The following is a 16,770-nucleotide window of genomic DNA, read 5'->3' on the forward strand; positions in this document are numbered from 1 at the left end:
TCACGAAGAGCCATCAGAAAGTGGACCAATTGTTGCTCTTCCCTGCGGGCAATATATGGAGCAAACTTCTGAAATTCCATAGATTCTATGAGAGCCAACTAATCCCAAAATCAGTAATAGCCGAATAAAAATCCTGAACACTCCTGTCCTTTTTTTTAAGTACTTGAATATCCATCTCCAATTGATACTGAATAGCAAAGTTAGACCAAACATACAATCTTGCCAAATGGTGTCAAACCTCCTTAGCAATTTCATATTTCTCCAATTGAATCCCAATGCGACTATCAACAGAATTGTTGATCTAAGTAATAAATTTAGAGTTATGAGTATCTCACGCATCCAATAAGTCCTCATATTTATCAACCCCCTTCATAGGTTTACGAGCTAGATCTGAGGCATAACTCTACATCTTCTTGCCCTTTAAGAAATTTCTCATCACATAATTCTAATAAGAATAATTTTTACCATCCAACTACACACTAATAGATTATAGAGAATCATCTCATTCACTAGTCATGACGAACAACAACAAATATACCCAAGATATAAGAAACAAATTAATCTGAGAATGGCAAGAGCAAAACTAAACCTGCCAATACTGAGCCAAGCGAGAATCCAACAAATCATAAGTAAAACTCGAATCAAAAGCAAACCATGTCTAGATTCGCCAACAGCCAGAATCTGCTAGAAAACCAAAATCGAACCGTATGAACACCAAGAAAAAAAAAAGCCAAAGCTTCCCGAAATATGTAAAATGATGACAAATAAAAATCTGACTAAAAGGTTCAAATAAAAATTTTAGAAAACCAAAAAAAGATCCTAAAACTGTGGCTTCTCGGGTTTCCTATAAAATTAGCATCACCCCAAAAAAAAATTCACTCTAGGAGACAAGGAAACCACTCCAAATTTCAGTTGATTATGTGCTCGCATCCTCTGCCCCCCTCCCCTATTTTTTCGAAATTTGGTCATCTTGTGTAGCACCGGTAGAAGAAGATGCCACCAAAGTTCGACCCCACTCAAGTTGTGGATGTCTATTTGAGAGTCACTGGTAGCGAGGTTAGTGCTGCCAATTCTCTTGCTCCTAAAATCAGACCTCTCGTTCTCTCACCAAAGAAGATAGGAGAAGACATAGCCGAAGAGACCGCTAAGGATTAGAAGGGCCTCCACGTTACCGTCAAGTTCACCATCCAAAATCGCCAGGCCAACATCTCCGTCGTCTCTTCCTCCTCTGCACACTTAGTAATACATCAGAGAGAACCCCTACCAAGTCAGATTCATACGACCAAATTCCATCGTCAATGACCCCAAAGGGATTCCCCTACAGTAGACGATCTATAAAGATACCCTTGCTCTTTTCAATTGTTGGTGGTGTGATAATTTTGAAGTCAATGAATGAGATGCGAAATTCCATCGAACAAAACTCTAATACCATGATAGAATCAAAGAGAAGAAAAATATTGGAAAAAGAGAAAGCTTTCATTGAATCATTAGGATTCTATAAGAGATAAAGATGGCTTATATAGCCTACAAGAATAAAAAGGGAAAAGACTATTCTACCTTAATATAATGCAAATAATTATTATCACTAACAATTCTATCCATAAAAAATACATGACATATGTTGAGACCCGGAGAATTATAGCAATTAAATAATAAAGGAAAAGAGAGAAAAAAGATTTTTCCAAGGGAGCTCAGCAGAGTCTTGTTGATGAACGCAGAATATTCATCGACGAGTGGCCTTCTTGGGAACGTCGATAAGGACACGTGTCTCGTTGATGAAGAGAAACCGAGAGCAAGATTAAGGACATGGGGGCTCGACGACAAGCCCATAATCTTCGTCGACGAACTCCCTCCTTGGACTCGTCGATGAGGCCACGTGGACAACACTCTATATATAAGCTCAAATCAGGATTTCAGCAAGAAATTCACATGCAAACCCTCTTTCTCTCTCTAAAATCCATTTCTCTAACTTCTCTCTAGAATTTCAGCTTCAATTCTCACTGGTTTAACAAATGAAAGTCATCACATTACTCTTGGAAGATTCTCTACAAAACTGCGGGATCAGAATTTTGATTTGGAGTATTTGGGCACCATCCCAAAATCTAGGTAAGTTGGTTATTTTAAGTTTTATAAGTTATTTGGTATTTATGAACTGAGGGGAATGTGTTGGAAGGTATTATACTGGTGTTTGTTGATTTGTTGGGGAAATGTAAATTAAGTCAGCATTTTCTATGAAATTATTTATTAGTATACAACAATTATTTTCAGAGATTATGTATGTTATAGTATAATGTTTGAGAATACTATTGTTGAACAAGAAAATAGATTTAATACATTTTATCAAAAAATATAATTTCATATCAGATTTTATGTTTAGAGTATCACGCACATTTGTGTGGCATGAGTATAAATTTCCATGAAAATTATGTCATATCAGAATATTATGATTTTTCAAAAATAAGCATGTTACGACAATTTTTAGAAAAACCATAAAAGTAGTACAGAAACTATGGTTGAAAATGTTATGTTAAACAGTGCAGAAAGTTCATGTTCAGTATGTTATGATATGGCCCACATAGATGCCGTGATTTATGTGTTATGATATAGCCATCGCAGATGCCGTGATTTACAAGTCGGTACAAATGCCATAATTATGCATGTTATGCCATAAATCAAGAAAATATTATCATGTCAGATATTACTTTGAAATATGAAACAACTATGTATCAGTAATATGAAATGTACTATATGTTATTAAAACCCGGATGGTTTAGTCTAGATTTCAGAGCACGGTACCGTAGCTATATGATAAGATCAAGTTCAAGCATAAGTTTATGTTAGTGCTACCACACATCTCAGATAGAGTGTGGAAGATGGCAGGCGATGTGGCTTCAATATAGTGCAGGTGTCCCCCTAGCAGTTCGGACCAAGTGGGGCAAGCCCATCATACTTACAGACATATGTTTGACTTAGCATGGTCATCTAGCCATTGCTAGGTCCCACCTACGGGCCGCACACCCCAATCATGTGGGGTTAAGACATGATATCAGCTAGCTATCCATCTTGGGTATTATTTCAAGTATTGTACAGTTATAGAAGATGCTTACATGATTACAGAATTAGTACGTTATTTATTATGATATGATGAATCATGTTTTACTCAGAATTTATACAACTAGTTTTATCATATATATATATATATATATATATATATATATATATATACGTATTATGTACAGTTCATGTTAAGCACAATAATACTCATGTTGCCCCACACTGATATTAGTTTATCTCCCTTACTGAGAGGTGTTTCACTTCAGCATTACAAACATTTCAGGAAATCCAGATAGAAGGGCGGATAGAGCTCCACAGCAGTAGAGGTCGACCAAATTATCCTGTTAGAAGGGAAAATAGTTGAGTTAGGGTCATATTGGTTTTGGGTTATGATCCTAGGGTACTTTTTGGTCCTTTTGTGGATGTTTGTATATATATGACAGATTTAGTAGAATTCTGGCATTGTCTCTAGTATTGTATGGCATGTATGTAATTTATGTTTTTCGCTACTTAGGTATCAGAGATATATGACAGGTATATCCCTGGTACCCATGGGTCCGGGTTGATCATGACTATATCAGTTTAGCAGGATATCAGAGTTCTTATGAATGTTGTTATTTAGAATAATAAATAAATAAATATGAATATATGTATATAGTAAAAATAGGCAGGTTGTTAGAGTTTGGTATCAGAGTCTAGGTTGTTAGGTTCTTGTAGACTTTAGAGTGTAGCGGAAACAATACCAGAGTATAGGAAAAAGGATTTGAGATTTTGTTCCTCAGTCTGGAGGTAGGACTTCCATGGTGATTTCTATGTCTTTCCTGGAGTGACAATTTCAGGAAAATCATAGTAACTTTTGCCGAGTTGTGTTTCTAAAGTGTATGACCAAATCTTGATTTAAGATAAGGATGTCAAGATAGTGGGTAGATACATAAATTTTAAGGATAGGGTCCCTAAGCTATGTTTATTGTATTTTCTGGATGGACCCTGGGGGTGGCAGTGCTCATGTGAGCGGTAGTGAAGGTGTATGGCCCCTCAGGTGCAGGCGGAGGTGATTCAGACGCGGTATTACGTAGTGTAGCTCAGTAGATCATGGCTGAGATTGCACAAAGCTCCAGGGAATAGGGAGGTCCATTTGCAAGCCACGGGTGTACAATAAAGAAATTCACCAAGATGAATCCTTCGGAATTTTCAAGAGGATCTGATCCTGCAGTTGCTGAAAACTAGATGCAAGAAGTTGAGAAAGTATTGGCGGTGCTGCAAAGTACGAAGGAGTAAAGGGTCTTATTTGCCACCTATAAACTGACAGGAGAGGGCGAGAGATGATAGACTGCTATAAAACTATTGTTGGATCAGAGGTCAGTACCTATAGCTATCACTTGGTGTCGGTTTAGAGATTTGTTCTTCGACAGATATTTCCCAGCCACCACTAGAGAGGCCAAAGTAATGGAATTCCTGAATTTGAAGTAAAGATAGAAAATAGTCCAACAGTACGCGGCGAGATTCATAGAGTTGTTCTGCTTCGCCTCGTATATCATTCTCGATGAGGCAAAGAAGATGAGATAGTTTGAAAAAGGTTTGAGGCATGAAATATATAAACAGGTAGTGGTGTTGAAAGTGTAGGACTTTACTGAGTTAGTAGACAGAGCAATTGTGGTAGAGGCCAGTGAGTAGATGGGTGCAGAGGAGTAGGGCTAGAAGAAGAGGTCCACACCTTCAGGTTTTTAGCAGGGATCTAATCGGGGCGTGTGGAGGAAAGGTAATTATGGTAGGGGACAAAGGCAAGAGACAAGGGGTTGTGAGGTTCAGGGTATGCAAACCTACCATGTCTGTCTAGCATGTGGGAAGAGAAACTTGGGGGATTGTTGAGTGAGGAGAGGCATTTGCTATCATTGTGGAGGATCGAGACATTTAGTATGGGATTGACCTACACCACCTAGTACCGCTCTTGCTCCCAAACCTTATTGAGGAAGTTATCAGAAGCCCCGTGGAGGCCAGCAGAGGAATATAACCCCAGCAAGGGTTTATGCATTGACATCGGGAGACGCTGAGATTGTAGGCAACGTTGTGACTGGTATCCTTACTACTTTGTCATATCAAGCTATTGTTTTATTTGATTCGGGTGCCACCCATTCCTTTCTGTCTGTGGGATACATTAAATTGTCTGGAGTCAAGACACAGTTATTAGATGTTGAATTGCTAGTAGCTACACCGACAGGGTTAGCGGTGAGGTGTCGTAGGGTGCTCAGAGGCTATCCAGTATATATTTAGGGGAGAGTGTTACCAGCTGATCTAATTGTGCTAGACATGCATGAGTTTGATGTAATATTGGGTATGGACTGGCTAGCAGCTAACTATGCTAGTATCAACTGTCATCTGAAAGATGTGATATTCAAACCACCGAGAAAGTAAGAATTCAGATTTGTGGGGTCGTCGGTGCATTCCCCACCTCAGTTAGTGTCATCCATATAGGCGAGAAGACTACTCGTAGATGGATGTCAGAGGGTTTATGGCCTATGTAAAGGAGGTGATAGAAAATAAATTGAAGATTGTCAGTATACCAGTAGCAAAGGAGTTTCCAGACATTTTTCCAGAAGAGCTACCCGGGTTGCCTCCTGACCGCGAGGTAGATTTTGCTATTGATTTGCTTCTAGGAATGGAAGCGATCTTTAAAACTCCTTATCGAATGGTTCTAGTAGATTTGGGAGAATTAAAGGATTAGCTGTAGGATTTATTGAATAAAGGGTTTATCAGACCTAGTGTATCATCGTGGGGAGCTCCAACTTTATTTGTGAAAAAGAAAGACGGGACTGTGAGAATGTGCATAGATTATAGGGAAATAAACAAAGTAACAGTTAAGAACAAGTATCCTCTACCCCGTATAGATGATTTATTTGATCAGCTTCAAGGTACACGGGTTTATTTAAAGATTGATCACCACTCTGGGTACCATCACGTAAAAGTCAAGGGAGAGGACATCTCTAAGACAGCGTTCCAAACTCGGTATAGCCATTATGAATTTTTGGCCATGCCATTTGAACTAACGAATGCTCTTGCTGTATTTATAAATTTGATGAATAAAGTATTTCATCAGTATTTAGATCAGTTCGTTGTGGTTTTCATTGATGACATAATGGTCTACTCGAAGAGTTTTGAGGAGAATGAGACGCAATTAAGGCTAGTACTTCAGATGCTCAGGGAAAAGGAGTTGTATGCCAAGTTTAGAAAATGTAAATTCTGGTTAGAGAAAGTTACGTTTTTAGGGCATGTTATATCAGGAGATGGAATCTCCGTATATCCCAGCAAGATAGAGGTAGTGGTGAATTGGACCAGGGCGAGGAATGTTTAAGAAATCAAGAGTTTCTTAGGATTGACGGGATATTACCATCTGTTTGTAGAGGGATTCTCAAGATTGTCAGGGGCCTTGACGCGATTAACTAGGAAGAATGTCAAGTTTGAATGGAATGATGATTGTGAGCAGAGCTTCCAAGAATTGAAGTAGAGGCTCGTCACTACACCAGTATTGACCATTCCATTAGGAGGTGATGGTTATGTGATCTACAGTGACGCGTCTTTGAAAGGGCTTAGATGTGTGTTGATGCAGCAGGGCAGAGTTATAGCATATTCCTCCAGACAATTGAAATAATATGAAAAGAATTATCCTGCCCATGATCTAGAATTGGCTGTAGCGGTTTATGTATTGAAAATTTGAAGGCATTATCTGTATGGAGAGAGATGTGAAATATTTTCAGACTATAAAAGTTCAAAGTACTTCTTCACGTAGAAGGAGTTGAATATGAGGCAGAGGAGATGGTTGGAAGTTATTAAGGATTACGACTGTACCATCAGTTACCACCTAGGGAAGGAAAATGTGGTGCCTGATGCTCTGAGCCAGAAATCAGGGGGAGTAGGAAAATTAGCCTCAATAATTCAGCACCCGATCTAGATGGACTTGGAGAGGGTCGGTGTGGACCTAGTAGAGAGTGATTCTCAAGAATTTATTGCAAACTTGGTGGTACAACCTACTCTACAGGAGAGGATTAAAGCTACTTAGAGGGATGGCGTAGAATTCATGGAGCTGATAGCTAAAGTGCAGGATGGACAGGGAGAGGAATTTAGTATTTCAGATGACAGAGCTCTGAGATTCCGTAGCAGGCTGTGCATTCCTGCAAATGTGAATATTAGAAGGATGATCCTAGAGGAGGCTCACAGATCCCTATACACAGTGCATCCTGGAAACACTAAAATGTATCAAAATTTTTGGGAATCATTTTGGTGAAGCAGCATAAAGAGAGAGATAGCTGAATTTGTGAAGCATTGTTTGACATTCCAGCAGGTGAAGACTGAGTACCAGAGGTCGACAGGACAGTTGCAGCCACTCCACATTCCTGAGTGGAAGTGGGACCATATCTCTATTGATTTTGTTATAGGTTTACCGCCGGCGTTGCATGTGCAGAACACAATTTGGGTGATTGTAGATAGACTGACGAAGACTACTCACTTTATCCCTATCAAAGTCAATTACTCTATGTATAGGCTAGAAAAATTATATATTCAAGAGATAGTACGATCACATGATGTGCTAGTGTCTATAGTATCATATCAAGACCCACGTTTCACGTCATAGTTTTGGAAGAGTTTGTAGGAGGCTCTGGGGTCTCGGTTATCATTTAGCACGACATTTCATCCTCAGACTGATGGGTAGATGGAGAGGACGATCTAGATCCTTGAGGATATGTTATGAGCGTGAGTATTGGATTTCAGGGGTAATTGGACCCAATATATGCTACTAGTTGAGTGTTAGTATAATAACAGCTATCGGGCCAACATCAGCACGGCACCTTATGAGGTCTTTTATGGTAGGAGGTGTTGTTCTCCACTATACTAGGATGAGATGGGTAAGAGGTGAGTTTTGGGACCAGAGTTAGTGCAGTAGATGTACGATAAAGTCTGACTTATCAAAAATAAAATCAGTGTAGCTCAGAGTTGGCAGAAAAGTTACGCTGATGCTTGCTGTGGGAAATTGGAGTATGATATAGGAGATTATGCGTTTCTGAAAATAGCATCGCTGAAAGGAGTTATGAGGTTTGGGAGGAAGGGTAAGCTGAGCCCTAGGTTTATTGGTCCATTTGAGATACTTGAACGAGTGGGGTCAGTTGCTTATCAGTTAGCTTTACCACCGGCTTTATCCAAAATACACGACGTATTTCATGTTTCCATGTTAAGGAAATACGTCCCAGATCCCTCCCATGTGATCAACTATGTAGGGATAGAACTCAGTAATACTTTGGCATATCAGGAAACATCAGTGCAGATTCTGGATAGGAAAGAACAGGAATTGTGTAATAAGGAAATTCTATTAGTAAAAGTTCTATGGAGGAATCATGCAGTGGAAGAAGCTTCATGGGAGTTCGAGGAACAGATACGACAGAAATACCCGCACCTTTTCAGTGGGGACCAACAGTAATCAGAAAAAAATCAGGAAAGTAAGTAACGTTTCTTTTGCAGGTTAATCAGTACATGTATTATTTTCTATTTTGGTTAGTTATGAGATAATTTTGTTCAGTTATTGTAATCTCCCAGAATCGTATATGTAACCACGATATTCCTCCACCATAAGTGAGGGTAATTAATAAGATAAGTAGCGAATTTTTCCTCAGATGATGGTGTATAGTATGGATAGCAAATTTTGAGGACGAAATTTTTATAAGGAGGGGAGAATATAGAGAGCCGGAGAATTATAGCAATTAAATAATTAAGGAAAAGAGAGAAAAAAAGATATTTTCAAAGGAGCTCCACAAGGTCTCATCGAAGAACGCAGAATATTCATCAACGAGTGGCCTTCTTGGGAACGTCAATGAGGATACGTGTCTCATTGACGAAGAGAAACCGAGAGCAGGATTGAGGACATTTGGGCTCATCAACGAACCCATAGTCTTCATTTACAAACTCCCTCCTTGGACTCGTCGACAAGGCAACGTGGCTTGTTGAAGAAGACACGTGGACAACACTCTATATATAAGCTCAAATTGGGATTTCAGCGAGAAATACACATGCAAACCCTCATTCTCTCTCTAAAATCTGTTTCTCTGACTTCTCTCTAGAATTTCGGCTTCAATTCTCACTATTTTGAAGATCGGAAGTCACCACGTTACTCCTAGGAAGATTCTCTATAATACTGTCGAATTAGAATTTCAATTTGGAGTATTTGGGCACCATCCTAAAATCTAGGTAAGTTGGTTATTTTAAGTTTTATAAGTTATTGGGTCTTTTTGAAATGAGGGGAATGTGTTGGAAGGTATTATATTGGTGTTTGTTGATTTTTTGGGGAAATGTAAATTTTAGGGTGTTGAGTTGGGAACACACAGAAGTAGATTTAGTTAAATTTGTGGGTTTCTCAGTAAGTCAGGTAAGGGGATAAATTAAGTCAATATTTTTCATGAAATTATTTATTAATATACATCATTTATTTTGAGAGATTATGTATGTTATAGTATAATGTTTGAGAATACTGTTGTTGAACAGGAAAATAGATTTAATACATTTTATTAGAAAATATGATTTGAGATTAGATTTTAAGTTTAGAGTATTACTCACATTTGTGTGGCATGAGTATAAATTTCCATGAAAATTATTTTATATTAGATTATTATGATTTTTCCAGAATAAGCATGTTACGATAGTTTTCAGAAAAACCATAAAAGTAGTACAAGAACTATGGTTGAAAATGTTATGTTAAACATTGTAGAAATTTCATGCTTAGTATGTTATGATATGACCGATGCAGATGCCATGATTTATATGTTATGATATAGTCGGCGCAAATGTCGTGATTTATAAGTCGGCACAGATGTTGTAATTATGCATGTTATGTTAGAAATTAGGAAAATATTATCATGTCAGATATTACTTTGAAATATGAAACAACTATGTATCAGTAATATGAAATGTACTATATGTTATCAGAACCCGGATGACTTAATCTAGATTTCAGAGTATAGCACCGTAGCTATATGATAAGATCAAGTTCTAGTATAAGTTTATGTTAGTGCTACCACACATCTCATATAGAGTGTGGGAGATGTGGCTTCAGTGTAGTGCAGGTGCCCACCTAGCAGTCTGGACTAGGTGGGGCAAGCTCATCGTACTTACAGACATATGTTTGACTTAGCATGGTCGGGCAGCCATTGCTAAGTCTCGCCTACGGGCCGCACAACCCAATCATGTAGGGGTAAGACATGACATCAACTAACTATCCATCCTAGAGATTATTTCAAGTATTGTACAATTATAGAAGATGCTTACATGATTACATAATTAGTACGTTATTTATTATGATATGATGAATCATGTTTTACTCAAAATTTATATAACCAGATTTATTAGATATATACGTATTATGTACAGTTCATGTTAAGCACGATAATACTCATGTTGCCACACACTGATATTAGTTTATCTTTCTTACAGAGAGGTGTCTCACCCTAATATTACAAACATTTTAGGAAATCTAGATGGAAGGGCTGATAGAGCTTCGCAGTAGTAGAGGTTGACAGAACTACCTTGTCAAAAGGGTAAATAGTTGAGTTAGGGTCAGATTGGTTTTGGGTTATGACCCTAGGACACTTTTTGGTCCTTTTATGGATGTTTGTATATATATATGACAGATTTAGTAGAATTCTTGTATTGTATCTGGTACTGTATGACATGTATGTAATTTATATTTTTCGTTGCTTAGGTATCAGAGATATATGACACATATATCCCCGGTACTCATGGGTTCGGGTTGATCATGACTATATCAGTTTTGCAGGATATCAGAGTTATTATGAATTTTTTTATGTAGAATAATAAATAAATAAATATGAATATATGTATATAGTAAAAATAGGCATGTCGTTACAACATAGGTAAGAGAATCATAAATTACAGAGTATAACTTTTCTCAACTCTCAACTAATATTGAGATTTTAGGTTTCTTTCCATACACCATGAATTATAACCTTAAAATCAAGGGAGGGTCTATGCATATCCGAAAACCCTTCACCCTATAAATTAAACTTAGTTGCACATTAATGATTCTAACTATCAATGCAATAAGCAATTATGTAACTCTTGTGAGATATTATTTACTTTGACTTGTGAGTTTCATAATTTTATTTTTAAAACACTTTGCGTGGATAGGATGGATCCTAATCTTATAAGTCTAGATTTCTCTCGACATTTAATTTATGTGATGTATGCTTAGAATTTCGTTCCATTTATGAATACCATTCATTTCAATTAGTTTCTTTGTTTTTCCCACTAAATGAAGAAAAATGCTAGTTTTATTCATATTAATCTTTGATCCAGGGGGAGAACTAGAACTTTAGGAAGATTAAGGTGTTCAACTAGGCAAGGATTGTTCAACCATTGGTGAATTTACAAATAGTTTTGAACTAGTAATAAAGTTTTTCAAATTAATTGTAATGGTTTCAACTTTTTAAAGTTCGGAGGCTTAAATTTTAAAAATTACTCAAATTCTAATTATGATAAAAAAGCACACTTTTGACAAAGCAAGAAATTGTAAAATTATAATTCTATCCCATTTTATTTTCATCTCTCGTATCATTGAATACTATTTTCCTCATTAATATTGCATCGGAAATATAAATTTCAAGTTTTAAATTTAAAATCGCACAAATTATAAAATAGCAAACTTATAAAATATCATATTAAATTTCATGAAATATTACGTAATTATAAATTCTAGGTTTTAAGGAATATTATGTGAAGAAAATTACCATTTACAATACAAGTGCTCTGTTCTGTGTTTTTTCTGGAAAGAACCAGAAGTCACGCACATAGCAGTCTCATCTCAAATTTATTAATTATTCTCACTTATGACGAAAAAATATCATAAAAACAAAAGAGCACTCGGAGAAGTGCTCTTTTCATCCTTCACAATGTTCACCCATAAAATCACAGTATCATTAAATGGAATCTAATATTTATATTGATTACCCAATTTTTAATTCCTTGGGTATCTACCCTTTGGTGCCCGGCCAGAAGGTTGGCTTTGTGGTTTGCGGATGAAGCTGTGAGGCACGACTCATGAGCACGCCTAGCAACTAGGAAGCATAGGCTCGCAAGTTGGTTACATGATTAGATTATGAAGTGAGGCTCGTGGGCTTCCCACTTTTCATTTTCTCTTTTTCAAATTAATTATTTAATTAACCACTAGATGCTTTAAAATATCTTGCATTAATTAACATTATAAAATTTTTAATATAATCTTTTTTTCGGTTGGACATTTTTCTCTCGACATTTTTCCTTCTAATTTCTAGGTTCATAAAGAATTATAAAAAATCTAGCTTATTTTTTAATTCTTCAAAATTCATATTAAAAAGGTTGAAAATAAAGAATTTATTTAAAAGTGTAAAAAATTGTTTTTTTTTTTTTTCTAAATTTCAAAATAATTGCAAAAGAGATATCTTATTTTTAAAATTTTTTTAAATATATATAAAGTAAAATTTTAAAATAAATTTGAAAAATTGAATAACAACGAAGGGGCATTTTTCAAATTATTTTTAAAAATTAGAAATAAAAGGAAGCCATTTTCACAAGTAAATAGTATCAAAACTATCAAATGTTGTCCATTTATTTCATGCAAATGTTGAAATAAAAAAAAATAGTTAACTATTTTGTATTTTTTTTTAAAAAAAAGAAGAAAATGAAAAATTATTTTCTACTACTAAACATACTTTTAGGGTTTCTTCCACTAAAGTTATAATTGAGAATTAAAAACTTAAGTAGTTTTCTTTGATCATATGATACAAATTTTACTGAATATAAGTTCATTGTCAAACTACTTAAATTGCTTTGTTGGTCTTTTTACTTTTTTATTTTTATTTAATTCTCCATGTACGTATGCATTGCATAATCTTATGTCATATTTCACAATAAATGTTTATATATATAATAAGTTATAACAATTTAAAATTTATGGTAACTATATTTTTAAAAAATTATAATAATTAATGTTAAATTTTATTTTATTTTATTTTAAAAAAATTGTGATGGATTGAGCATTGTACCTTCTTCTTTTGTATCTTGGGATGGATTGGAACCACTTGTATAAAGTGTTTTTTGATAAAAAATATTTATCTGAAAAAAGAATTAAAACAAGCACCGATTTGCTTTGGAGGAAAAAAAAAAAAAAAAACAAACAAGTGAAGGCCAATAATGAAGAAGCTCACTTGCGACCCCATTCTGAAGAAAGCGTAAAGCAGTGCTATAAAAATATATACGTGGCAAAGAGAACAGAGAAAAAGTAAACAAGGAAAGCTGTCAGTCCCTCCCTCCCGTCCCTCCTTTCTTTTAAAAGTACTCTCTCAAACCCAATAGACTCATACAGTTCCGCCATACCAAAGATCTCTCAAAAAGCAAGCAGGCAAGAAAATAAGGGCGAGCTGAAGGAGGAGGAGGAGGAGGAGGAGGAGGAGGAGGAGAAGAAGAAGATAAAGAACCCATTATGAAAGGAATTAGAGAAGGCAATAAAGGAGCTCCTTCAGCTGATCTATTAGTCTGTTTTCCCTCTCGAGCTCATTTGACCCTCATGCCGAAGCCCATTTGCAGCCCAGCCAGACACTCCGAACCCACCAAGCGTCGCCACAACCACCACCGTCGCAGCCACCATCACAAGAAATCCACCTCCAGAGGTGCAGGCGGCCAAGCCAGTCCCCTCCTTTGGTCCAAAAACAAGCCCATGGACTCAGACATCGCCGAGCCCACCTCCCCGAAAGTCACCTGCGCCGGCCAGATCAAAGTCCGGGCCAAGACGAGTACCTGCAAGAACTGGCAGTCGGTGATGGAGGAAATCGAGAGGATTCACAACAACAGATCAAAACACAAGAAGAAACCCACTTGGATCGAGTCTCTCGGGTTCAAGAAAGATATCATGCAGTTTTTGACGTGTCTGCGCGGCCTACGCTTCGATTTCCGATGTTTTGGGTCGTTTCCTGAAACAGAGATCACCTCGGAGGAAGAAGAGGACGAAGAAGAAGAGGAAGAAGACGAAGAGTATCACGAAAAGCAAATGGGTTCGGAGGGAAGTGACAGAAATGGGTCTTCCAGAACTGTTTTCTCCAAATGGTTTATGGTTTTGCAGGAAAATCAGAGTAAGGGGATATTTACCAGAAACAGAGAAGAGAGAGATGGAGTCTATAGTGGTGGCGATGAATCGGTGGCTGCTCCTTCTGCACCTCCGTCAAATGCTCTCTTGCTGATGCGCTGTAGGTCTGCTCCGCCAAAAAGCTGGCTGGAGGAGAATAAAGGCGGAGAAGAAGAGGAAGAAAAAGTAGGAAAAGCAGGGGAAAAAGAGAAGAAAACAGAGTCGATGTTGGAGGATGAGAAGAAAAAGAAGAAAGACAGCTTGGTAGTGATGAGATACGGCTCGGACTTCTTCAAGTTTTCTTCTGATATTGCAAAGGAGACGTGGGTCGTTGGCGGCATGAGAGATCCACTGTCAAGGAGTCGAAGTTGGAAGAGATGATGATCACGGTGACCGCTGTTTTTCCATTTCTTATTATGTTTTTGTTTTGTTTTTTCGTTTTATTTTCCCTTTTAATAATCGTTTCGAAAAACATCCTCTGGGTTTTGTGTGGGAAATCAAAATTTAAATAACTGTTTTTAGCTCCCCCCCCTCCCTATTTTATTTTTGGTTTTTGGTTTTCTGGGGTTGCGCTATGATTCGAAAATATATTGCGTCTGTACAGCTTTTCCTTTCCCCGTTCAAAATTTTGCTGCTGCCATGTACATTTGTGTTTGTATTTATTAATTCAGCTTTCCTTTTACTCAAACCAGAATTTATTTATGTATAACTTGGAATTTACAATAATGTCTTACCATGTAACGTTTGTGGTTGTCAATTAAGTTCCTTGTTTGATGAGATTTATTGTCCCTATAAATTGTTACAGAGTATGTTAAATTGTTGAAGTTACTTATTGGGGCATTTTACATGGACATAACAATATATGAATTTGACCATTTATAATGAAAAATTAGCAGTTACTTGATATAATTGTCAAAAATTATAAAAATAAAAGTAAAAAATTAAGATTAAAATTCAGAGACATAAGCTAAAACCCAAGAAACAATAACTAGCGAGGTAATCTTTCCGGAAGTAAAATAAATTAATTAAAATATAGTTAAAATAACCAATATATATATAAAAGAATACAAATTTGGAAATACTATAATAAAATTAGGAAAAAGATCAAAGAGGCACTTGCATATGGTTTTTATTGACTTAGAGAAAACATATGATAAAATATTTAGGGAAGTTTTATGATGAGTTTTAGAAAAAAAAAAAAAAAGTGTATGTACTAGGTATACTGATGTCATTAAGAATATATGCGATGGAATAATAACTAGTGGTATAATACTGAAAGATAAATTAATGAATGAATATATTTGTGGTAAGTTAGGTATAACTCCTATAAAAGATAAGATAAGAGAGGGATGACTCATATAGTTTGGACACTTGCAACGTAGGCCACATAGTGCGCCAGTGAGGAAGAATGAGTTAGTTACTGTGGGGCAATAGAAGGGGTATGGGTAGACTTAAAATAACTTGGAATGAAATAGTAAGTAAGAATTTAATAGTCCTGAATTTGTCAACATAAATAATTCATGATCACATAAATTAGCAAAAAATGATTCATATAACTGAAACCACCTAGTGGGACTTAAAAGACTTGGTTTTGTTGTTGTTGTAATATTTTTTAAATGACTCTATTATTTTATAATTTTTAATAAAATTTTATTAACATTTTAAAGGTGTATTTCTATTCTTGTCAATGATTTTTAATTATTTGCAAATTCACATGGCCTGTTTTATTTTAGTTTTTGTTAAAAATTATATATAAAATCAGTGAATTAATTTTAAAATTAAATTTTGGATATCAACGCATTTTATCAACATGTTGCTAAATTAATTGAAAATCATAAATTATGGTGTTCAGTTTTTTAAGAACAAATAAAAAATTAGTAGTGTGAACAAATATGTTGTCATAATTTATTTTTAACTAAATAGAAATTAAAGCACGAAACACAATAAATTAAAATGATACAACAACCTTTAAAATACTATGAAAGGCGCATTTAAGAAAATAAAATTCAAATAAATTCAACATTTGAATTCTATGATTTTAAATATGATTCAAATGAAAATGTTAACAAATCATAACTATTGACAAATTTAGCAACTTGTATGTTGTTTAATGCATAAAGCTACTTTAAAAAAAGAAAGAAAGATAAATGAAGGCATTTCAAATTTATTTGCCCATTTTGAATTTTGGGGCATTGGGTGATGCAGTACAAAGCCTTCTACAGTGGTGATTGTCATTGTATTTTATAGCAAAGAGAGGAAGGGGGGAATTTAAGATTAGAAGAAATGGAAAGAAATACTAAGGGAAAAACATTTTTCTCCTACTATGCCAAGATAAAAAAAATTGAGAAAAGAAGAAGAAGAAGAAGAAGAGAGAAACAAACCTTTTTTATTTCTTCTAAACCATTTTCGGCCAAAATGTGGGTTGAAGATATGGGTAAAAAAGAGACTTGCTCATTATCTAAGAAATAAATTAATAATTATCTCTCTTTACTTTTGGCATCTTTTGGTTTCGCTTAACAATAAAAGTAAAAGTAAAACTATCTTCTTTTATGTGCTCGCACTTC

General features: G+C 35.7%; 1 protein-coding gene across 1 annotated transcript; it reads left to right on the forward strand.

The window, feature by feature from the left end:
* Positions 1–13,374: 13,374 nt before the first annotated feature.
* LOC131162527 (uncharacterized) lies at positions 13,375–14,894 on the forward strand. The gene has a single exon (XM_058119112.1). The coding sequence runs from the start codon at positions 13,568–13,570 to the stop codon at positions 14,585–14,587; it is 1,020 nt and encodes a 339-aa protein (XP_057975095.1). The 5' UTR covers positions 13,375–13,567; the 3' UTR covers positions 14,588–14,894.
* The last annotated feature ends 1,876 nt before the right edge of the window (positions 14,895–16,770 follow it).

The sequence above is a fragment of the Malania oleifera genome, chromosome 8 (assembly GCF_029873635.1).
Source record: "Malania oleifera isolate guangnan ecotype guangnan chromosome 8, ASM2987363v1, whole genome shotgun sequence".
NCBI lineage: Eukaryota > Viridiplantae > Streptophyta > Magnoliopsida > Santalales > Ximeniaceae > Malania > Malania oleifera.

Excerpts from the sequence above, each read along its gene's own strand:
- LOC131162527 (XM_058119112.1), top strand. The coding sequence starts at position 13,568 with ATGAAAGGAATTAGAGAAGGCAATAAAGGAGCTCCTTCAGCTGATCTA.